At 43.9% G+C, this 24,948-nt stretch overlaps 1 protein-coding gene across 4 annotated transcripts in view; it reads left to right on the top strand.

Moving 5' to 3' along the window:
* The first annotated feature begins 866 nt into the window (after positions 1-866).
* Positions 867-24,948, top strand: part of TXLNG (taxilin gamma) — a 70,060-nt gene continuing 45,978 nt past the window's right edge. Inside the window, exons 1-6 of one of the 4 annotated variants that reach the window (XM_059384591.1) lie at positions 867-1,286; positions 4,096-4,718; positions 5,194-5,321; positions 10,680-10,739; positions 13,190-13,331; positions 13,967-14,101. In XM_059384591.1, the coding sequence (XP_059240574.1) occupies positions 5,305-5,321; positions 10,680-10,739; positions 13,190-13,331; positions 13,967-14,101 (354 nt within the window). In that variant the 5' untranslated portion in view covers positions 867-1,286; positions 4,096-4,718; positions 5,194-5,304. Of the gene's footprint in view, positions 1,287-4,092; positions 4,719-5,193; positions 5,322-10,679; positions 10,740-13,189; positions 13,332-13,966; positions 14,102-24,948 lie in introns of all 4 variants that reach the window. The other 3 variants (XM_059384590.1, XM_059384592.1, XM_059384593.1) reach the window with 3 other exon arrangements.

Genomic DNA, 24,948 nt, shown 5'->3' with positions numbered 1-24,948 from the left:
GTCCTGGGATCAAGCCCTGCATTGGGCTTTCTGCTGAGTGAGGAGCCTGCTTCCCTTCCTTTCTCTCTGCCTGCCTCTCTGCCTACTTGTGATCTCTGTCAAATAAATAAATAAAATCTTTAAAAAAAAAGAAATTGCGCATTGATAGTGACACCATGAATACATTCCTCGGCCCTTTGGGCCGCCCAGCTCTTCTCCCCGGGAGTCCCTCCCCTGCCGCCCAAGACTTCCCCATGATCCAGCCGCTGCCACCACTATAGCCCAGCTCAAGCTGAGGGCCTCCAGGACCCCAGTCAGCCAGAAGTTGACAACCTGTGCCGGTCATTAGGCTTTTCCTCTCTAAGCTTCACGTCTGCCCACCCAGGTGCCTCGGTGTTCACCTTGGCCAGCGGCTCCCCGTTAGGCCCTGCCCTTGGGAGGCGCTAGAGGGCAGGCTGGAGGGGCGAGAGGACTTGTCTCTGGGCTTTACCGGCCGAAATTTCACCTGGCCGTAGTTAGTTTCAGCCGTAGCAGCTAATTCCCATTTGCAGCTTTCCCCCAGAACCAACCTCATGGTGCCCCAGGAGACCCCGGCATCGAGGCCCCGTCATCACAGGTCTGGTCCCGCCCTCCCCAAGCTGGTCAGCCTCAATCATTCCAACTGCTTTTTTTTTCCCCCCTCCAGTCCCAGGAGCAATTCCTGGAAACGCCTACCTTAGTGTTTCCTTTTTGCCTTTTTGGCTCTTCAATATATGGGCTAATCATTCTTCCCCCCTCCCCCCAACCCTTGGTTAATCATTCCTTATATTACATTTTATCTGTGGAGTAAACGTCTCGTTGACATTATAACCAAATTTGCTGAGTGGGGCTAATTGCTGCTGCGGACTAATAAACTCAGCGGCAGATTTTCGCCCAGACTTTTTCCTTGGCACTTACATTTCCCTGACCTTCCTCTGTTGAAGGTGGATTTGGAGCTCATTCTCCTGTTTCAGTCCTTTTGCTGCCTCTTCCCTTGCTCCGCGCTTCGGTGACTCGGTGACTGGCTTTGTCGTGCACAGAACAACATGAGCTTGGGCTTGGTTACAAATTTGGCAAGTCAACTGGCTGGTTGCTCTTTGCCCGTGGCTCTTTGGGCCCCCAGCCAGTAACAGGAGTCTGGAGGGAAGTCTAAGCAGCTGCCTACACTCTTTGCCCTAGGGACTGTCCCCAGGGCCAACCCGGAGTGGACACTGCTGGCCTTCAGCGCCTAATTTAATTCTTACTGCAAGGAGTCGGAGTGGGGGTTTGGTTTGCACAGCCTTCTCTTGGTGAGTACTTTGTGTGTGACCGCACATGACCTTCTTTCTTCCTCCCGTTCAGCTGGGCTCTCTTAGATTTCTTCCTCTCATTCGGGGGCCTTCTCCTGACAAGTTTTGGTTCTCTTAGTCTCCTTTTCTTGCATGCTTAAAAAAAAGGCTGGGGAGGGCGCCTGGGTGGCTCAGTGGGTTAAGCTGCTGCCTTCGGCTCAGGTCAGGATCTCAGGGTCCTGGGATCGAGTTCCGCGTCAGGCTCTCTGCTCAGCAGGGAGCCTGCTTCCCTCTCTCTCTCTGCCTGCCTCTCCATCTACTTGTGATTTCTCTCTGTCAAATAAATACATAAAATCTTTAAAAAAAAAAAAAAAAAAAGACTGGGGAGGATGCCGTTTGGTTCAGTCGGTGAAGCCCCAGCTTTCTGGGGAGAAACCAACCCTTACGGAGCTACTCTGGGCTTTGTCTGCTTTGCGTGTTGTAATGTCTTTTGGTGTCTTTGAAGAAAACCAGCCACGGTGTAATGGGAAAATGGGAAATGAGGATTCGATTCCCGAGTGTGGCCCTTTAAGGCTGTGTTCTCCAAAACTGGGCAATCTTTTCGTGTAACACTTCTTGGCTACGATATTCGTTAGATCCTGGAGAAAAATGACCAATTGACAGATCCAGAAATTATAATATCATCTTGCAGTTAGAATTGTTTTGTAAAAAAGAGCTGTTGAGAAATTGGTCCTTTAAGATTTTGTTTGCATCTTGTGTTTTTGTGGGTGTGTCCATGTATGTTATACACGGGAGCTATTTTCTTTACCTCCTGATGGTATTGCTAAGATTAACTTGTACAAGAGCTCTGTTTAGTTGGTTTAAAGGCAAGCACTTGTAAGAATGGGGTATTTTATTTTAGTTTTTAAAACATTTTAAGGTTTTAGTTATTTATTTGACACAGAGAGACAGAGAGACAGAGAGTGCATGCACACAGCAGGGGGAGTGGCCTAGGGAAAGGGAGAAGCAGGCTCTCCACTGAGCTGGGAGCCCCATGCAGTGCTCCATCCCAGGACCCTGGGATCATGACCTGAACCAAAGGCAGACGCTTAACTGACTGAGCTACCCACATGCCCCAGAGTTGGGCATTTTATTTTATTTTATTTTATTTAAGATTTTATTTATTTATTTATTTGACAGAGAGAGAGAGAGAGAGATCACAAGTAGGCAGAGGCAGGCAGAAAGAGGGGGGTAAGCAGGCTCCCTGCTGAGCAGAAAGTCCAATGCGGGGCTCGATCCCAGGACCCAGAGATCATGACCTGAGCTGAAGGCAGAGGCTTAACCCACTGTGCCACCCAGGCGCCCCAGAATTGGGCATTTTAAAACTCAGAAAGATGGAAACTAACGCAAACGTTGAAGTTGAAGTTCACATGATCTTGGGAAATATTTGGCATTAAAGCTAATTTAAGTCTATCGGTTTAATTACAATGGACATGTCTTTAGCATTATCACCATTGAATGTAAAAGTCTGTGTTATTTCTATTGCAAATTTTGTCAGAAAAGGGAAAAAACTTAGAGCTTTGTCTAACACTCCATGAAGTTTTATGGGTGATCTAAGACTGGAAATAATGAGGGTAACAACTCTGTATGCAAGGAAAATGAGACTGGTTATTTAAATAGGGAAAAGTTAAAGCAAAATCTGACTGTAGAAAAGGAAAGTTGTAGTAGAAGGCTTCTGAGAAGGAAGTCTTTGGTAAGGAATTTTGTACATAGGACTAAGATTATAGAGAAGGAATACAGAAAACATTTATAAGGGAGTAATCAACACCTGGGGAAGAAAAGAAAGAGTAAAAGAGCAAAATAAGGCAGAAGTTGAACAGTAGTAAAATATTAACAGAAGCCTTAGCTGATTCTGAGGAGTTCCAGGGTTGGATTACCCTTCAGAACCATCCTAAATTAGGGGAAGTGGGTTGAACTTCTAGAACAGCCATTTGATGTGACTACCTGGGAAGAGGGAACGGCTGTCCCAAGGCAGCTGTCTTCGGTCAAGGTCATCCCTGATGGCTTTAGAGTTGGGAATGGTTGGCAGCCTCCTCACACCTTAGAGTCTTTCATTCCTAATAGAGATTGCGGTCAGTGTATGACTGCGGCCACAGCAACTCTGATCCATGCAGTGCCCTGGATCTTTTTGTTAAACTAAGTTTATATCAACATGGGAGATGACAGGAAAAAGACTGCATGAAGTCTTTAAAAATTCATCTTGTTGCAGGGTGCCTGGGTGGCTCAGTTGATTAAGCATCCACCTCTTGATTTGGGCTCGGGTCAGGATCTCATGGTCATAAGATGGAGTCCCACGTCTTAAGATTCTCTCCTCCATTGCACGTATTCTCTCCCTGTCTCAAAGAAATAATAAAAGAAAAAAATGTTTAAATATGTCTTGTTGGAGTAAGAGTTTTAATACCAAGTACATGGTATAGGCTTGGGATTTGGTTTTCCTCTATCAAAATGACAGTTCTTTGAGATTAATGGTCTAAATGGTGAAGGTTTTTATCTTTTTTTTAAAAGATTTTATTTACTCATTCATTTGTCAGACAGAGATCACAAGTAGGCAGAGAGGCAGGCAGGGAGGCAGGCTCCCTGCTGAGCAGAGAACCCCACTCGGGCTTTATCCCAAGACACGTGATCCTGAGATCACGACCTAAGCCGAAGGCAAAGGCTTTGAACCACTGAGCCACCCAGGCGCCCCAAAGGTTTTTATCTTTAATCTGTCCAGAACAACAAAATTTGTATTTTCTCCCGTTTTCTTGACTTGAAACGATTGAAAATTAAACCTGCCCCTTTTTTCCAGAAGTCCTGTAAACCAAAGCTAGAGAACTTGAAGTAAACCTCCAAGAAAATCACCACACTGGCCCATGCTTGTCTGTTGCTTCATGAGTCACTCAGAAAGATCACCAGAACAAGTTTGTTCTAGCCATCCTGATTTGATGGATCTACCATTGGAAATTCCAGACTTTGAAATGATTATGGATGGGAGCAGTTTGATGGATCAAGGACAGCAAAGAGCTGGATGCAAAGGTGACCCATCAGCTATTGTCCAATGCTGAGGACCCTCCAAATTGTTTGATTCCTCAAGGGAATAATCAACCAGACCTTTATGAAGGGTCTTACATAAGCTCGTAACCCTTATGAAGACCACAAAACACTTTATAATGGCTTCGGTACTACATCTAGACTTAATTAAATACTAGCCCCAATATTCCCTGAAGAGCCTCAGAAGAACTAAAGAATGGGGATTTGGATACCCTACTGGCACTAAAACCAGCTGGAAATATAATGAATCCTTATCCCGGAACATCTTACACAAGAAACGGTTGGTTCACCATATTCAACAAAGCACCTATTATGGGTGAAATATATTCTTCAGTGGATCCAGAAGTATTTGGTGGGGCCCAATCATCAGATAACTATTCAAAAGTAAGACATTTGTAGTAGTAATAATATATTTATGCTAAAAATAACCCCAAGACGGGGACCCCACCAGTTCTAAAATATCTGTAACTTAGAGGCGCTGAACCTGGAGAAGACTGGCGAGTAGACTAGACCATAATGCCAGAAACAGGTTGTTTTGTTTTTGTTTTTAAGTAAGTCCTGTGCCTGACATGGGCTTGAACTCCTAGCCCTGTGATCAAGACCTGAGCCAAGATCAAGAGACTGATTAATCAACTGAGCCACTCAGGCATGTGTGCGTGCAGGCGTGTGTGTGTGTGTTTAAGAGATCTTAACCCATGAATATTTTGTGTTCTTTACCATTGTCTTTATAAACATAGTTTCTATTACCTTGAAAGTATATAATTAAAGCTGAGTCTTGGGGAAACCAGAACAAAATTCATGAATGTCTATACTCAAATATATAATATATGTATTTGAGATTTGAGTTTTTGAAATGCAGGTACTCTTCCAATATTCCATACGTGACAAGAACTTTGGATGTATCCACCTGCTGGAGCTGGCTCCCCAGTGTGTGCCGATCTACTAGAACTCTCTGTGGCCTGCCATCAATATGCCTGAGCAATCTGGGTATGAAGTAAAATCATTTTCTCAATCTTTTCGTGTCTGCCAGAAATGTGGAATGTATAGCAAACACTAAAATTGGCCAAATTCCTATAAGGACTAAAATCAGGGTTAACTCAGAAGGATGGTATTGGATAATCAAACAATAAGTTCTCTGTTCTCTGAAAAGGCAAATACTCCTTTTGCTACAACAACCCAAGTAGTATTCAACAAAAATGAAATTTAATGCTTTTTTAATTTAAGATTTTATTTATTTATTTGACAGAGAGAGAGATCACAAGTAGACAGAGAGGCAGGCAGAGAGAGAGGGGGAAGTAGGCTCCCTGCCAAGCAGAAAGCCTGATGTGGGGCTCGATTCCAGGACCCTGAGATCATGACCTGAACCAAAGGCAGAGGCTTAACAAACTGGGCCACCCAGGTACCCCCGAAATTTAATCCTTTTGTTTTTTTATTTTTAAGATTTTATTTATTTATTTGACAGGCAGAGATTACAAGTAGGCTGAGAGGCAGGCAGAGAGAGAGGAGGAAGAAGGCTCCCTGCTGAGCAGAGAGCCCGACGTGGGGCTCGATCCCAGGACCCCGGGATCATGACCCGAGCCGAAGGCAGAGGCTTTAACCCACTGAGCCATCCAGGCGCCCCTGAAATTTAATTCTTGATGAAATAATACTCTTGGCTGCTTTAAAGGTTAATAGGAGCTTTTTTTTTCTTTGAAAATACTGAGGTGGACTAGTCAAACTAGCATGGCTAATTTAACTCCCATGGGCTCTTCGAGACATAGCTCAGATGTTACCTAAACCTTCCTTAAATTGCTCTACCACCAGAAGAAAATAGCCTTCAAGAAATTATCTTGCAGGGACGCCTGGGTGGCTCAGTTGGTTAAGCAGCTGCCTTCGGCTCAGGTCATGATCCCAGCGTCCTGGGATCGAGTCCCACATCGGGCTCCTTGCTCCGCAGGGAGCCTGCTTCTCCCTCTGACTCTGCCTTCCACTCTGTCTGCCTATGCTCGCTCTCGCTCGCTGTCTCTCTGACAAATAAATAAATAAAATCTTTAAAAAAAAAAAAGAAATTATCTTGCATAACTGTTACCTGTATCTTATGAATTATGTTGTTTGTATATGTCCCTGTCCATTACAGGCCTGGGTGCCCTCATTCTAAATCATGTCTAATACAGTGCTCAGAATGAAGTAGGTGCTCAAATGTTTAATTCATGAGTGAAAATTTTCTTTTTTTCTTTTTTTTTTTTAAAGATTTTATTTATTTATTTGACAGACAGAGATCACAAGCAGACAGAGAGGCAGGCAGAGAGAGAGGAGGAAGCAGGCTCCCCGCTGAGCAGAGAGCCCGATGTGGGGCTCGATCCCAGGACCCTGGAATCATGATCTGAGCTGAAGGCAGCAGCTTAACCCACTGAGCCACCCAGGCGCCCCCCCATGAGTGAAAATTTTCTATTGCCACCAAGTTTATCCTGGGGTGATCTTGGTCCTGTGGCTGGCTGAGGTCTCAGTGTAACTGAGGACTGTTACTACCAGGAAACTCTCCAAGAGGTTGCACAAAGGTATATCAATGGGAGACGAAGCACGAGAGACTGTGGACTCTGAAAAGCAAACTGAGGGTTTTGGAGGGGAGGGAGGTGGGGGGATGGGTGAGCCTGGTGGTGGGTATTAAGGAGGGCACGTATTGCATGGAGCACTGGGTGTGGTGCATTAACAGTGAATCTTGGAACACTGACAAAATAAAGTAAAAATTAAAAAAAGAGGTATATCACCTTGGGGAATTAAGGGTTTGGCTTTCATCTGTACAGTTTCCAAAAAATGAGTACCTTGTATCTATTCAGAGGCTTTAGTAAGTACTGGGAGCTTTCTGAGTGTTCTATTCTGCCGGGCAGTGGTGATCAGGAGTTCAATGGGCACAGTCCTGACCCTGACTTCATTGACCGCCTGGCTGGGGGGAAGAGTCCATTCAACAAGCCTTTCCAAGAACTGGACTGACTTGGGGTGAGAAGGACAACATGCTAGGGATGGATAACTTGCTACACCCAAGACACTCGGCACCAGAGGGGCTTCCTGGAGGGACCACGCAGAATATGTTCTCTCCAAAACACAGCCCTCAGGCCTGATTTACAAAGTCAAAATGTCCCTTTATTAACAATAAGCAATGAAAGTGGTTCACTGGAGGGAAAGGTACACATCTCTACATTCTCTCTCTAGATAAATTCACATTAGGCATGAGGAGGATGAAGCCTTCGTCCCCACCCTAGGAATTAAGCTTGTGAATAGGGCCATTATTTTTGAATTTCTCTTTTTTTGGAACAAGATTCTCTCTCCCCCAAACTCCGCAGGGATGGCTTTGTCAGCTAGGCTTCCCTGACTCACCCTTTTCTCGGTTTCTAATCTAATAGAAACACTGCTTCTTTAGATTTGTCAATACCTTTGATCATGTTATAGGGTATTGTTGGAGAAGAAGATTTTCCCTCTATCCTGCAACATTCTTCTAGCTAGTCTGAGAATCAAACTGACAAAGGACAGATTAACAAGAGAAAATAATTTTTTTTTTTTTTTTTTTTTTTAGTTTTTGATACAGGGCTCGACCCAAGTACCCTGAGATCATGACCTGAGCCAAAGGCAGAGGCTTAACCCACTGAGCCACCCAGGTGCCCCTAAAATTTAATTATATACATATGAGGAATCAACACAGACATGAGTGTCCAAAGACAGACAAAATGAAGTATAAAGGAACTCCTGAACCAAGAAGAGAGTAGGGGTCTAGAACTTCAAAGGGAAGGAAAGCAACTTTCATGAAGATGAAAAAATAAATGTTTGGTAAACAAGCATTTGGTGGGCCACCCACACAATGGGACACAAAGAGGAATTTGATCAAACAGGCTTGCTGGGTTCCTTCTTGTCTACCATACCTAGTTCTTGTCTAATACAGTTACTTATGGTGCTAGCTCTCTCTCAACAGGTCCTCTGGATTCTTTTAGGCAGTTAGGAATAAGTAAGAAGGTTTCTTTCTGAGTGTTTTTGGCCATTACTTCTTTTCTTTTTTTTTTTTTTTAAGATTTTATTTATTTATTTGACAGAGAGAGATCACAGTAGACAGAGAGGCAGGCAGAGAGAGAAGGGGAAGCAGGCTCCCTGCTGAGCAGAGAGCTGGATGCAGGGCTCGATCCCAGGACCCTGAGATCATGACCTGAGCCAAAGGCAGCGGCTTAATCCACTGAGCCACCCAGGTGCCCTGGCCATTACTTATTTTCAACTTGAAATAATCTGCACATTAAAGTGGCACATTTTGGAGGAGCTTGCCCTTGTCCCTTACAGTTTGATGATGTCTGTAATTTACTGTCAGCAAAAAGTGTAGTAGTAGTAGCAGCAGCTGTGTGTGTGTGTGTGTGTGTGTGTGTGTGTGTGTGTTGCATTAAATTAAGGGCTGGCAATGACTCAGGACCTGACCCCGCAGGGGTGGTCAGCTGTATTAATCATGGAGTTCATATTCCATGTTACAGTTACAAGTGCTTCTGTCAGTCATAGCTCATCAAACCAGCAGCTTTACTAAGTAGCAGAATGAAGGTTACAAATTGGTTTTCAAGGGCATCTGGGTAGCTCAGTGGGTTAAGCCTCTGCCTTCAGCTCAGGTCATGGTCTCACGGTCCTAGGATCGAGCCCTGCATTGGGCTCTCTGCTCGGCAGGGAGCCTGCTTCCCCTCTCTCTCTGCCTGCCTCTCTGCCTACTTGTGATCTCTCTCTGCCAAATAAATAAAATCTTTATTAAAAATAGAAATTGGGGGGCTCCTGGGTGGCTCAGTGGGTTAAAGCCTCTGCCTTCGGCTCAGGTCATGATCTCAGGGTCCTGGGATCGAGCCCCGCATCGGGCTCTCTGCCAACAGGGAGCCTGCTTCCTCCTCTCTCTCTCTCTCTGCCTACTTGTGATCTGTCTGTCAAAAAAAAAAAAAAATAGAAATTGGTTTTCATTTGTGGAATTAGTAATTTGTTAGCGTAACAGTGAGAGAGTGGGCTTGGATTGGTAAAATCAGTAATACTAAAGACTTGCGTTGTTCAGAGTATGTGAGACTCTTGTCACCCTTGCACTGACAGGACATGAGAGCCTAGCAAGTTGGAAGCCTGTTTCCTTAGGAATGATACTGTAGGCTAAACCTCTAAATGGCCCTGTGTCCAGCTATGTACTCTGAGAGTTCCAGCTCCCCGATAATATTTAGGAGGCCAACGGAATCCTCTCTCTGTAATCATGGTAAGTCTACTCTGACTGTCTTGCTTTTCCTACAAAGTGATAGTCAGAGTACGTGAAACAACAGAGAGCTGGGACATCCCTGAACTTACTATTCATAAAAACTATTTTGGGTGCTGGGTGGCTCAGTTGTTAAGTGTCTGCCTTCAGCTCAGGTCATGATCCTGGGGTCCTGGGATCGAGTCCCGCATCAGGCTCCCTGCTCAGCGGGAAGCCTGCTTCTCCCTCTCCCTCTGCCTACCTCTCTGCTCACTTGTGATCTCTGTCTGTCAAATAAATAAATAAAATCTTTAAAAAAAAACTGTGCCTCAGATACATGGCTGCTTAATCAACATCTGAATAGATGGGCCCATATTCAGGTTATGTGCAGAGCTCCTAGGGAGCCTGGGGAGAATATTCTCTACCTAACGAGGAGGAACTGTTTACCTCAGGACCTTCACCTTTCTGGCAGGCACAGTTCTTAACAGATGACAATTCCTTGAGCAAATGTAAGAATAATTAATAAAGACAGAACACGGGGTGCCTATTTAAGACTCACAAAACAAACAAACAAAAAATGATAGCCATCACAAGCCTAAAATATAATCTTAACAATGGATCCCAGCAGAGATAAGCGAAGTGCTTTATAGAGCTTTGGACTAAGTCTTGATAGTGACCTTTTTGAAGACTTTTATGATAAAAATCTAAACAAAGAATGGGTCTATAAAAAAATCAGATTAGTCTGACCCAAGGAAGAAGAGAATGATCCAGGACCTGAAGGACCAGGCAGAAGGTATTCTTGCTCTGACCAGTGTTGGAAGCTGTGTATCACCTCTATTATGCTACCATCTTCTTTAGAAGTCAACCACTAAGCCTGGCCCACAGCCTGGAGGAGGGGAACCAGACTCCATCTTTTGGAGGAAGGAGCATCGACGAACCTACGGACGGATTTTAAAACCACCATTGCCCATGTTAAACATGTTACAGGGAAAAAAAAACAACAACAAAAAATGTTATAGGACCTCTAAAATTCATATTTATCTCAGGAGCAGTAATAGCTATGTTTCTCTCAAGCAACCACTTTGTCTTTATTTTACAGTGTTGTAAATCACTCTATAAATTGTGTTTTCCTCTTTTCTCAGCTGTCAAGAAGCACAGAATAAAAATTTGGCTCACCTCCAGCTTATGCACAAGACCTCAAGGTATGTGTTTTACGGATTCAAGTCACCCATGACTTCATCTTATTTTTCCCTAACCTTTCACATTCACTTTCTCCTCATGTCCTTCCTCCCCCATATATACATAGGAATGAATGAATAGCATGATCTAGATCTATATCTCTACATACACACATATACCCAAGCCCCTTTTGAAACAATGCCATGTATAAATAAAATAAATACAATTAAATATTTTTCATCTTTTAAGACTTGATGTCACCTACATAGTTCTTTTGTTTTTGTAATAGCGATAACTACTGACTTTTTTCCATACATACTTAACACAGAAAATCATGACGTGAAAATACTTTCAAATCTCACCACCCAGGGAAACACATTATTAACATTTTTTTTTTTTAAAGATTTTATTTACTTATTTGACAGACAGAGATCACAAGTAGGCAGAGAGGCAGGCAGAGAGAGAGAGAGGAGGAAGCAGGCTCCCTGCCGAGCAGAGAGCCCGATGCGGGACTCGATCCCGGGACGCGAGATCATGACCTGAGCCGAAGGCAGCGGCTTAACCCACTGAGCCACCCAGGTGCCCCCATTATTAACATTTTGATTAATATCCTTTTAAATACCTCTTTATAAACATACAGGCAATTCTATTCAAATGGATTTTTTTATTGAAGGATCATTGACACACAATGTTACATTAGTTTCAGGTGTACAACATAGTGGTTTGACAACAGCACTATACATTATGCTGTGTTCACCACAAACGTAGCTACCATCTGTCACCATACAAAGCTATTACAATACTATTGACTATATTCCATACGCTGTACCTTTTATCCCTGTGACTTATTCATTCCATGACTGGAAGCCTTTACCTCCCCCCTTCACCCCTTCTGTCATCCCCTACCTCCTCCCCAATGGATTTTTTTTTGAAAAAAATTTTTTTTTGAAGTAAGCTCTACACCCAATATCGGGCTTGAACTCACAACCCAGAGACCAAGAGTCACGTGCTCTATCGACTGAGCCAGGCAGGCACCCCTAGAATTTTTTCTTTTAAAGCTCACTATGGGGGCACCTGGGTGGCTCAGTGGGTTAAAGCCTCTGCCTTCGGCTCAGGTCATGATCCCAGAGTCCTGGGATTGGGCCCCATATCAGGCTCTCTGCTTGGCAGGGAGCCTGCTTCCCTTCCTCTCTCTGCCTGCCTCTCTGCCTACTTGTGATCTCTGTCAAATAAATAAATAAAATCTTTTAAAAAAAGTAAAGCTCACTATGTTATGTATGTTTTCTAGGTTAAATTAAAAAAGTGTTTATCTTTCTTAGTAGCTGCATGGTGTTTGTGCCATTATTTAACTACTACACATTTTGACACTAAGCTCCCTGAACACGTTAGAAAAAGCATTACCACTACTTTATTATGTGTCTTGTTGGGATTTTTACCCTTAAGAAGGTGAGGCATGGGGCGCATGGGTGGTTGGGCAGCTGCCTTCGGCTTAGGTCATGATCCCAGAGTCCTGGAATTGAGCCCTTCATAGGGCTCCCTGCTCAGCAGGGAGTCTGCTGCTTCTTCTGACCCTCCCCCCTCTTGTACTCTCTCTCTCAAATAAATGAATAAAATCCTAAAAATAAAAAAAAGGTGAGGTATGATGGCCGAGACCATCAACTTTATACAGAATCTGGCTATGGGTTCATTACCTACTGCTCTAGTTTTGAAATCTCAAAGCTGGACTGAGGTGTTCTGCCCATGAGATAAAATACTGATACTTTCCCCAAATTTACAGAAATAATTAAAATTGATAAATGTAATTTCCACAATATTGAAATTTACTCTCATGTGTATTATTACATTTTTAGCACCTGCTACCACTGTCTTGTATTTAACTTTAATAAAAAATAGTAGGGGTGCCTGGGTGGCTCAGTGGGTTAAAGTCTCTGCTTTCAACTCAGGTCATGGTCTCAGGGTCCTGGGATGGAGCCCCATGTCGGGCTCTCTGTTCCGCAGGAAGCCTGCTTCCTCCACTCTCTCTCTCTGCCTGCCTCTCTGCCTACTTGTGGTTTCTCTCCCTCTGTCAAATAAATAAACTCTTTAAAAAAAAAAAAAAAGAAAAAAAAGAATTTCATGAGGGGCCGTGACTTTCAGAGGCTCAGTCATTAGAGATCTAGTTCTATCAGATGGAAATGGAATATTCCTGAGCAAAACTGCACCCCCTGCCCCAATCCCGTCAAGAAAACAAAAACAAAAACCGATTCAGCAAACCGATTTGTTGTTGTTTTTAAAGATTTTATTTGACAGAGAGAGAGAGAGAAAGGGAACAAGGAAAGGGAGTGGGAGAGGGAGAAGCAGGCTTCCCGCCGAGCAGGGAGCCGTGTGGGGCTGGAGTCCAGGACCCCGGGGATCACAACCTGAGCCAAAGGCAGACACCTAACGACTGAGCCACCCAGGCGCCCCGCTAACGTAATTTGTTTAAAAATTTCAGTAACGAAACTACTACCGGAGAAAACAGGATACATTCGACATGTATTAAGCGCCAACTAAGAGTGGAGAACTGTGCTAGAAGACCCGGTGGTTCAGCCAAGGTGAAAAGGACGCAGCCCCCACCTCGCAGGAGTTCAGGACAGGTAAATGGTGCTGAGAGTTCTGGTGGATGACCAAGGCTCAGAGCAGGTGTCCCAGCCAGAAACCTCAAATTCTGAAAGCCATTACATCTCTCCCGCCTTGAAAGTCACGATTTCCCCTTATCCCTAATCATTTGGGTTCAATTCCGAAGAGGAGCAACAAAAACAAAAACACAACAACATGTACCCACTCCCGCTCCCTCCCAAACCCGGTACAATTCCTAAACTTTTCCCTCAGGATAATCAAGAGTACCTTCCGGTACCAGTACGTCGCTTTCAGAAAACTACAAGTCCCAGTAAGCTGCACGCGCAAGCCGGCGGACTCTCTCCCCTGTTCAGAACACCGCCTTACGCTCCAATCCTGAGCAGGGCCTGCGAGCCGTGGCCGCGAAGCCTGCTGGGACTTGTAGTCCGCTTCAGATTCTTTTTCCCTGTCTGCGCAGACTCGCACGGCCTGTGTTCGCCCTTCGGCCCAGCAGAAGCTCAGCCCAGACTTCAATGCTCCCCACCCCCATTCCGCTCCATCCCCTCGGGGGCCAACCTCCTCCGGTCACGTGGGAGGACATTCATGCGGCGATTGGCCGTGGGGGCTCAGGGGCGGGGCGCGGGGGCCCTGAAAGGTTCCTTGCCCCTTGTAGGGCCGCTTGTTTGGCTGCTGCCGTCACCTCATGGCGACGCGGCTAGAAGAGGCAGCGCGGGGTAGAGGCGGCGGCGGCGCCGAAGAGGCTATTGAGGCCGGACGGGGCGGACGGCGACGCAGCCCGCGGCAGAAGGTCAGCCTGGGAGACGTCTGCGTTGTTGTCCGGCCGGGGAAATGCCCGGGCTAGATTTTTCAGGGTTCACATCTTCACTCTCTCCGGTTACCTTTAGCCACGGGACGAACATCCGGCCTTCTTCCTTCCCGGGGGTGACGACAGCGGGAGCGGGTCGGGGGGGATTTGGGACTGAGATGGATGGGATAGGAGGGAGCGAAGGTTGGGGTTTTGGGGCGCGCGACAGAGGTGGGAGATGGCAGGGGGCGCAGCCTGGTGTGAGGGGGAAGGGGTGCGAGGCGGGGGCGCGCCAGGTGTGACAGCCACGTGCGGCCGATGCCGGGGAACCCCGGGCGCCAGGTGTTCCTTCTCCTAGCCCCCGCCCTCGGCGGGCTCTCCGTGCTCCCGGCGCAATCGGAGGGCTGCCTGGGTCAGGGGCTGGCCCTGCTCTTGCCCGGCAGGTGCGCAGGGCGCGCTGCGGGGTGCGCCCGGGCGGCGCGGGCGAGGCTGTTGCGCAGTAAGATAACAGCGCGGGAGCTGGGGTTGCACTGCGTCCCCCTTCCTCCGCCCCCCTGCGCTCCCCGCCACTGCGCGGGCGGGCGAGCGCCACGGGGCTGGAGGAGCCACTCGGCTCCCGGGTCACAGGGCTCGTCTCTGGGCACTACGGGCCTGGTTACACGTGGGACCGGGACCCGTGATGGGAAGACGATGCTGGTGGACCTGGGTCCCACAGGGTTGGGGGCAGCATCGCGTGAAAGCCGGTTTTCCCCTTTAGTCCTCTCTCCCCTTTCTTGCTCTTTCTTTATTTACCCTCCTTTCTTTTCTTTCTTTTTTCTTGGGTGAGCGGAAACTTGAGCGCCTCCCCCACCCTGGCCTTTGGTCTCTCTTAATCTGGGAGACAGACTGGACCGGTCCCCTTGCCTTACTTGACTCACGTCAAGGAGTTTTCAGTGTCTCCCTGGATACAGGAAAATCGAGACCTTCAGAATGGGAGAATTCCACTTGTTCTGGAGTCAGTGGGTGGAGTTCGAAAAAGATTGCACAACAAATGGGGTACAGGGCTTTCAGGACCCAGGAATGGAAATCCGTGGGGAAAGGCGCTGGAAAGGTGGAAATCCCGTCTCTTTTTCCTTACAGTGGAACGTATTGAAACGTTCAACTTGTTGGACGTCCTGCTTGATCACTCAGCTATTTAATATTACTTAATTATGCATTTGAATACTCTCAAAAATCACTCCTGTGTGAAATTACGAAATAATATTTTTCTTATGACATTTATGAGCTTGAAAAAGGAGAACAAAGGTTTGGTTTACATCGGAGCCAAGTGTCAAGAATTGGCTTTAAGGAGCCTCTTTCTAAGGTGGTTTTTTCATATCTCCCTGCATAAGGGTATTACTACTTCTCAGTTACCTCTCTTTCTCTTTCTTTCTTTGTACTCTAAAATAAAGATCCAGTACTTGAAGGACTGAAAAAAAAGCTGTGGATTGAATGTACTCTAGGGTTTCAAAACTGTCACTTTGGACACTTCATTTATTCCCTGAGGGTGGGGAGCCAATCTCAGTGTTGGATTTCATAGGTCCCCCAGGGGAGGACTCTGATAAAAAGCCACTGCAATTGAGGATATAAGTTCCCGTTTATGCCACTAGGATAAGGACCGAAAGTCTGAATTAGGAACTGAGGTTTAATCAACTAGCATTTTAAAAGACCGAGATAAGAGGTAATGACCCTTTGAGGCAGCACTCTGGGTAACAGCTGGATATGAATAGTCATGTTTGTCTATACTGTCTCATCCTATACCTTTTTTCTTTTGCTCATGTTTTTCTGGGTATCTTCTTCCTTTTGATTTACAATTGGCTATGACCTGGAATTGAAATACTTGGGTTAAATATTAGTTTTTGAATTTTCGTTTAAAAAAATTGGGTGACTGTCTTGTGTCTGTGAAACTAACTTATTTCTTTATGACTCCTAATTTTTTTATTTCCTCTGGGTTACCAGCTTGAAAGAATATTCCTAATTCTAACTTGATTTGTACTGTATTTTTTCAGGAAGCAGAAATGATGTTTAACTAATTGGAATGTTTTGAAAATACTGAGGGAATTAAAGAAGAGTGACTGTTTAGTCACTGACTTAAAGGGAAAAACAACTGGAGACAGGCTTTATTGGCTCTTAGTTGTTTGAACCATCCACTTAGTCATTCTTCGCCAGCTCAGTTAATTGTGGCATCATTTCATAACTACATCCCATTTGAATGGTCTCTTGAGGTAACTCTTTGCTTCTGAAGTTAATATTATAGTACATTTCTAAGGGTCTCTTGAATTGTCTAAAACTGTGTTATCTGATATGATAGCTACTAGCTGCATATTTAATTGAAATTAAGTAAGGGGTGCCTGGGTGGCTCAGTCAGTTAAGTATCTACCTTTGGCTTGGGTCCTGGGATGGAGACCTACATCAGGCTCCCCATTCAGCCCTGCTGCCCTTTACCCCACTCGTGCTCTCTCGCTCTTTCTCAAATAAATAGATAAAATCTTAAAAAAAAGAAATTACATAAAAGTAAATATTCCATTCTTCCCTCATACTAACCACATTTCAAGTGTTCAGTAGCCAATATGGCTAGTGGCTACTGTGTCAGAGCAGATCCAAAATATTTACAACATTGTGTAAAATTCTGTTGGACAACATCTAAAAAGATGGAATATACATTGTCAAGTATTAGAGGCATTTTTTAGAACACCAAGGGCATGGGGTGCCTGGGTGGCTCAGTCAGTAAGTGTCTGACTTAGGCTTAGGTCATGGTCCCAGGGTCCTGGAATTCAAGCCCCACATCAGGCTCTCTGCTCAGCAAGGAGACTGCTTCTTGCTCTCCCTCTGTTCCCCCTACTTGTGCCCACTCTCTGTCAAATAAATAAATAAAATCTTAAAAAAAAAAAACCCAGGGCGCCTGGGTGGCTCAGTGGGTTGGGCCTCTGCCTTCGGCTCAGGTCATGATCCCGGGGTCCTGGCATCGAGCCTCGAATCGGGCTCTCTGCTCAGCGGGGAGCCTGCTTCCTCCTCTCTCTCTGCCTGCTTGTGATATCTGTCTGTCAAATAAATAAATAAACTCTTCAAAAAAAAAAAAAAAACCCAAAACCCAAGGTCATTACTGTGTAAATTTTTTTTTTTAAAGATTTTATTTATTTGACAGAGAGAGAGAGATCACAAGTAGGCAGAGAGGCAGGCAGAGAGGAAGGGAAGCAGGCTCCCTGCTGAGCAGAGAGTCTGATGTGGGGCTGGATCCCAGGACCCTGACATCATGACCTGAGCCGAAGGCAGCGGCTTAACCCACTGAGCCACCCAGGCGCCTCTACTGTGTAAATTTCTGTGTGGAATTTGTTTTAGGAGATTTAATTAAAAATTAATGGACACTTTTTTGAGCAGTTTTAGCTTACAGAAAGATTGAATATCAATTACAGAGTTCCCATATATTCTTCACACATTGTTTCCCCTGTTATTTACATCTTGCATTAGTGTGGTACATTTGTTAGAATTGAGTAGCTAATATTGATACATTGCCATTAACAAAAGTCCATAATTTGTGTTGGGGTTCATTCTTGGTATTATACAGTTTAAGAGGTTGGGGCTTTTTTTTTTTTTTTTTTTTTTTTTGACAGAGATCACAAGTAGGCAGAGGGGCAGGCAGAGAGAGGAAGGGAAGCAGGCTCCCTGCTGAGCAGACAGCTCAATGCGGGTCTCGATCCCAGGACCCTGAGATCATAACCTTAGCTGAAGGCAGAAGCTTAACCCACTGAGCCACTCAGGCACCCCCGGTTTAAGAGTTTTGACAAATGTATAATGACCTGCATCCACCATTACAGTATCCTACAGAATAGTTTTCACTGCCCTGAAAATCCCCTATTTATCCCTCCTTGATAGCCACTGATGTTTTTACTATCTGTGTAGTTTTGCCTTTTCCAGAAAGTCTAAGGTAGGTTTGATTTGGTTTTTAATACTAGAGTTTTAAAATTATTTATTTATTTATTTATTTGACAGAGCACAAGCAGGACGAGCAGCAGGGAGAGGGAGAAGCAGGCTTCCCACTGAGCAAGCAGCCTGATGCGGGGCTCCATCCCAGGACCCTGAGATCTCGACCTGAGCCAAAGGCAGAACCTAACTGACTGAGCCATCCAGGTGTCCCTTAATATTAGATTTTTGATGGGAAATGTTAAAAATGATTGAATTGCTGTTAAACTTATTTATAAAGGGGCACCTGGGTGGCTCAGTCAGTTGGGTGCCTGCCTTTAGCTCGGGTGATGATCTCAGGGTCTTGGGATCAAGTCCTATATCAGACTCCCTGCTCAGCGGGGAGACTGCTTCTCCCTCTCCTACTCTTCCTGCTTGTGCTCTCTTTTGCTGTCTCTGTTGCTGTCTCTGTCTCTCTCTCTCTCAAATAAATAAAATCTTTAAAAAATATTTTTAGGTCCGTAAACCATTTGGAAGGATAAAGGTATGTAACCAAGGCTCAAGTTAACAAAATCTTGTATCTACATAGAGACCTATCATTTTTACAGTGCTATTTGCACTTTTGTTAACTCTTAAGCATCACTGGATGCTGTGGAGAAGGCTGGAGGAACTGTCATTGCCCTCATTTACAGATGACAAACTGCTCAGCAAGGTCAAGTGATTTGCCCAAGGGGTGAAGCCAAGTCTAAAAACCAATACCCTGTCATCTAGACTATGGTAATAAGTAGTGTACTAGTGGGTGAATAGTATGGATTTTGGAGTCAAGACTCTTGGCTCTCTGCCACTTGCTTTATTAGCTGTGCAACCTTGGGTGAGTTTCTCAATCTTTCTGAACCTCAGTTGCATCATCTGTAAAGTGGCTATGATGCTAGCACCTACCACACAGGATTGTTTTAAAGAATAGGAGTTGGGGCACCTGGGTGGCTCAGTGGGTTAAGCCTCTGCCTTCGGCTCAGGTCATGGTCCCAGAGTCCTGGGATGGAGCCCCGCATCGGGCTCTCTGCTCAGCAGGGAGCCTCCTTCCCTTCCTCTCTGCCTGCCTCTCTGCCTACTTGTGATCTCTCTTTGTCAAATAAATAAATAAAATCTTAAAAACAAACAAAAAAAAGAATAGGAGTTGATGAGAAGCACTCAGTACACTGCCAGGCATGTAGAATTTTCCTTGATCTGGTAGGGAGACTATAGGAAAGATCCATTTCTGTTGCTTTTAGGATACTGTTAATTTGGTAAATCTACTTACCAAGCTTTGGAGTTTTCTCTCTTCCCAGAATCTGTCTAGGATAGCTAAAATGAGAAGTTCAGTCAGTGTGGCAAGAGTATGGGGTAGGAAGAAACCATTTCATTATCTTGTTTTTCTCCCCATCTGTGGATTTGAACTTCCACTCTTCTGGCACAGAGATTAAATAATGATCTAAGTGACCTTTTCTTTACAACATTGTTGTCTATTTTCAAACTTCGGTCAGTTTCATTTTCAAGGAGAACCAAAGAGGCAAAGCAGTAAGAGAGTAGACCAGATCTAGCACATCCTTTAGTAAGTCCCTGTTTTTGAATTATAATATGCCACATTCATATACCATTTTACTGGAAGGTGGTTTGTATGTTATATGTGTCATTTATATTGTTTTTGACTAGAGAAGTGGGTTTTTTTTTTGTTGTTGTTGTTTGTTTGTGTTTTGTTGTTTTTAAGTAGACTCCATGTTCAGCGTGGAGCCCAGTGTGGGACTCGAGCTCACGACCCTCAGATCAAGACCTGAGCTGATACCGAGCTGGACGCTTAACTGATTGAGCCACCTAGGTACCCCAAGAAGTTTGTTCTTTTTTAATTGAAGTATAGTTGACACATAAGGTTGCATTAGTTTCAGGTACACAACATAGTGATTCAACAGGTCTACACATTATGGTAGATTATACATTTACCGCAAGTGTAGTTACCATCTGTCACCATATAGTGCTATTACAATACCTTTGACTATATTCCCTGTGCTGTACCTTTTATTCCTGTGACCTATTCATTCTATAACTGGAAGCTTGTACCTGTCACTTCCCTTAACCCATTTTGCCCATCCTCTTACCACCCTCTCCTTTGACAACCATCAGTGCTCTGTATGTGTGGTATTATGTATGTGTGGTATTATGTATTTATGGTATTATGTATTTATGGGTGTGTTTGTTCTTTCTGTTTGTTTATTTGTTTTGTTTTTTTAAGATTCCACATACAAATGAAGTCATGGTATTGGTTTTTCTCTGACTTCTCTTACCGTAATGCCTTCTAGGTCCATCCCAATTGACTAGAGAAGTTTAATGTAGGAATGTGTATGTTAAATCTATAAAACAGGGTGTGTGTGATTTGCTTGTATACAGAAGGATTCACTATAATAGATCTTTAAGTAGATATGCTGTTCAGATTGTACACTTTACAGAGAGCTGCGTTTCAAAGGAAAGAAATCTGATTCCTCACTGTTACCTACAGTGCACTAGGCACTTAAAATGTGCTTCCATTCTAATATCTACTTACCTTTTCAGAGTGGGTGACACGACATCTGAGGCTCAGTCAAACAACAGAAAACTTGCTTTAAATAACATAGCTCTGGGTTGATGAAGTTGGCCTAGAGTTGATATATAATTGTGCAACTGGTACACCCTATTACATGGACAGTTTCTGCTTACCTAGCAAATTTTAATCTAATATCACAACGAAATTCCTTTGCCTTTTCCTCCCCTACTCACCCCCTTTCTCCTCCTTCAATTTCTTTTTGTTTGGTTCTGAACTGATTATCAGTAACTGTTAGTTACTATACCAGATGTGACAGTATTTTAAGTGTATAAAATAATGTACAAATTTAATGTAGTATTCATTAACACTTAGAATTAGCTATGTTTAAATTTCTCCCAAGTGGAGCATTTCCAGAAGAAAATAAAAATAGGGGAGGTGACCCTTTAAGGATTTGAACCTTGAGAGTGTATTTTTATGATTCAATTCATTTCCTAGTTGAAACTCTCTTGGTAACTGTAACTACTTAAATTTTATTACTTGATGGAAAAGATACATAAAATAACCAGTGTTGTCGTTCTGTGCTATCAAAATAATTTCCTTAGCATTTATTGCTCAGGGTTTTGATTTGCATTCTGTGTTACATTTCTAAAATGTCCCCCAGAACGACCGCCGTTCTCCCCAACTTCCCACTCTGCAGTCAGTCATAAGTAGTACTGCTAAACCAGCACTTCTCCCTTTTTTCTTTCCCTACTTTCAGAAAGGTCAACGTAGAATGGTTTGGTAAGGAAGATGTGCCAGTAGCTTAGAAGCACATTTCACCTAGTATTGTATGAATGGGCACGTGGGTGATATTAAAAGTGAGAATATAGGCATTTTGTATAATTTGCAAATGCATCCTTGTTCAGATATTATAACAGTTCTGCATGGTGCAGTTTATATTGATTATATCTAATCTTACAACTCTAGAAGGTAGATAATGTACATCCCTAGTTTACAGATAAGGAAACTGAGAGGTTGATTTCCCTCATGGCTGCACAGGAGGCAGTAAGTGGTATGTTTGAAGGTCAGACTTTTTGGGCTCCTTGGGTCAACCTTTAGATAAATGATTTAGGAAGTATGCTGTGCTTTAAAACTCTGCAAAAACACCTCCAATTGTATGAGTGTAATCTGGATAACTTGAAAGATAATGGGTTTAGAGCGACCTTTTTGTAAAAACCTGTCTTTTTTTTTTTTTTAAGATTTTATTTATTTATTTGACAGAGAGATCACAAGAAGGCAGAGAGGCAGGCAGAGAGAGAGGGGAAAGCAGGCTCCCCGCTGAGCAGAGAGCCCTATGCAGGGCTCAATCCCTGGGATCATGAGCTGAGCCAAAGGCAGAGGCTTAACCCACTGAGCCACCCAGGCATCCCTAAAAACCTGTCTTAAAATCCACACAACAGAGTGTTAACAAAGAACTGAAGTGTTGTGGGTAAGCAGGACAAGAAAGAAGAGAAAGCTTGATATTCAGAGGTTCATCATGGTTGGTCCACATGGAGCTGATGAAGTATGGCTTCATAAAGTTGGGACAGGTGTTCCATTTCGGTAACCCATAAAAGTAGACCATTTAACATCTTAGGAGTCTGTAGCTTGAAGATACTAACTAATTGTGTGACCCAGCCCCTGCCCTTCTGCAAAATAGGTCAGGCCCAAGCATATTTCAGTAGCTTTGGGCATTACAATTTTGGGGTTTCCTGATACTTTTGCTGCCTTGATAGCTGTTTAGGCTAATGCAGATATCTTTCAGTTTGCAGATTATCATTGAATTACAGTTTTAGAGCTAGAAATGATTTTGCAAATCATAGAGTCTGGCATCCTTTATTTTTATAAAATAAATAGTCCTAGAAATTGTGAAATCAATGCCATCATCCTTGCTTTAAAAGGCAAATGATGTGCATAGTCTGATACAGAGGTTAGTACCCACCACAGATGTTAGTAATAGGTGTAGTAACACTACTATAAGAGAGATCATAAGGCTAAAAAAGCTGGGTCCCACCTAGACCATTTCTGGACCTCTTTGCTCATTTCTTGGCTTCTTCACCAGGAGGGGAGATCTGGTTCCCTCATCCTAACTTCAGCACTGGTTTCCCTCTTTTTTCTCATTTACCTATTAATGCCTCTGTGTGCTCCCCATGCTCATAACATATTGAGACAGATCATTGGCAGCCTTTTGCTGCCAAACGTTAGGAGTTGGGACAACTCCTGGAACTTACTGCCTCCAGTTTATATCCCTCCTCAGAACTCTGTCATTGCTCTGGTTTTACTCATGTATTTATTTATTTATTTTTTTGGTTAACAGCTTTATTGAGGTATAATTCACATACCATACAATTCACCCACTTAAAGTGTACAGTTCAGTGGTTTTTTAGTGTATTCAGAGTTTTGTGACCATCACCGCATTTATTTTTAACATAACCTTGGAAGAACGTATTCTCTGGAATGATAGAGAAAAAGCTAAGAATTCAGTCTCTGCTTTCCAAGCCCTTAGGTTCAGGACCGAGGACACACTACTTTACATTATATCCATGAGCCTGTTTGTTCATCATACTTGCCTATAAGATAGTTCTGAGGATTAAATGAGGAAGTATATCAAGTACTGTTGGAGAGGCTTCCGAATGAACCAGAGGAAATGGCACTCCTTGCTCCCTGTCTTTGTACTTGGACCCAGGACCGTATTCCCTAGAGATGGATCTGCTTGGGTAAAGGTGCCGAGATGAGGACCCCTTTCAGACCGTGGTTTGAGTGTGTTGGCCTTTTAGTTTCTCTATTCCTGTTCTGCCACAACCAGGACAGCAGTTCTCAAACTTTTTGGTTTCAGAATCTTTTTGCATAATTTTTAAGTATCCTTTTGTTTTTATGGGTTATATCTAATATTTCCCATATTAGAAATTAAAACAAGTTTTAAATTATTATTCATTTTAAATGAACTCATATTGTACTAATTATCCAATGCTGTGTAACAACCACCCCAAGACTCGGTGCTTGAAACGTTTATGATCTCTTTCTATCGGTCAGGAATCTGGGTGTGGCTTAGTTCTCTCCTTCAGGGTCTCATGGACTGCAGTCATCTGAAGGCTTGATGGAGGTGGATCCACTCCCTAGCTCACTCATGTGTTATTGGCGGGATTCAGTTCCTTATGAGCTGTTGGCCCCAGGGTTCCTTTGGTTCCTTGTTGCATGGGCCTTTCCATAGGCATCTCACAACATGGCTGCTGGCTTCATTAGAACGAGCAAGACTGTCAGCAGAAGAGAGAAAGAAGTTGCAGTCTTTTATCACATAGCCATAGAAGTGACAGCCCCTCACTTTTGCCAGATTCTCTCTTCATTAGAAATCAGTCACTAGGGGCGCCTGGGTGGCTCAGTGGGTTAAAGCCTCTGCCTTCAGCTCAGGTCATGATCCCAGGGTCCTGGGATCCAGCCTGCATCAGGCTTTCTGCTCAGCAGGGAGCCTGCTTCCACCTCTCTCTGCCTGTCTCTCTGCCTACTTGTGATCTCTGTCAAATAAATGAATAAAATCTTAAAAAAAAAGAAATCAGTTAGTAGGTCTAGCCTGCATTCAAGGGGAGGGAATTATACAAGGCTGTGAATACCAGGAGGATCACTGAGATCACTGAGGGCCATGTCAGAAGCTGCCTGCCACATAATCAGCATAATGGTTTTTGAAAATTAAATACTGATTATCCACAATAACAGACTCCTAAATACAGAGGACAAACTGGTGGTTGCTAGGTGGGTGGGGGAATGGGTGAAATAGATGAAGGGAATTAAAAAATCAAGATGTCTTGTTTTTTTGTTTTTTTTTTTTTTTTTAAGTGAGGAGAGTGGCATTGTTTTATATTTCTGCAGGTTTCTTTAATGAATGGCTTAATAGACAGCTGAATTCTCAATCTGCTTCTGGATTCAGTCGGTGGCAATATGCTGTTGCAGTTAAAGTATATGGAGACAGTTTGGCCTTACACATGTATGTAGTTGGAGCAGGAAGGAGTGTTTTGGGTTTTTTGTTTTTTTTTTTTAAGATCTTATGTATTTATTTGATAGAGAGAAATCACAAGTAGATGGAGAGGCAGGCAGAGAGAGAGGGAAGCAGGCTCCCTGCTGAGCAGAGAGCCCGATGCGGGACTCGATCCCAGGACCCCGAGATCATGACCTGAGCCGAAGGCAGCAGCTTAACCCACTGAGCCACCCAGGTGCCCCAGGAAGGAGTGTTGTAATAGCTTTTTTAGACAGTTAGGGAAATTCTGTGGTATTACACCAAAACTTGGCAAGTAGTAGTTCTTTTTTTTTTCAAAGATTTATTTATTTATTTGACTGAGATCACAAGTAGGCAGAAAGGCAGGCAGAG

Source organism: Mustela nigripes, chromosome X, assembly GCF_022355385.1.
Source record: "Mustela nigripes isolate SB6536 chromosome X, MUSNIG.SB6536, whole genome shotgun sequence".
NCBI classification, from domain to species: Eukaryota; Metazoa; Chordata; class Mammalia; order Carnivora; family Mustelidae; genus Mustela; species Mustela nigripes.
Note: the sequence above shows the minus strand (reverse complement) of the source record. Positions and strands in the feature narration are given on the sequence as shown.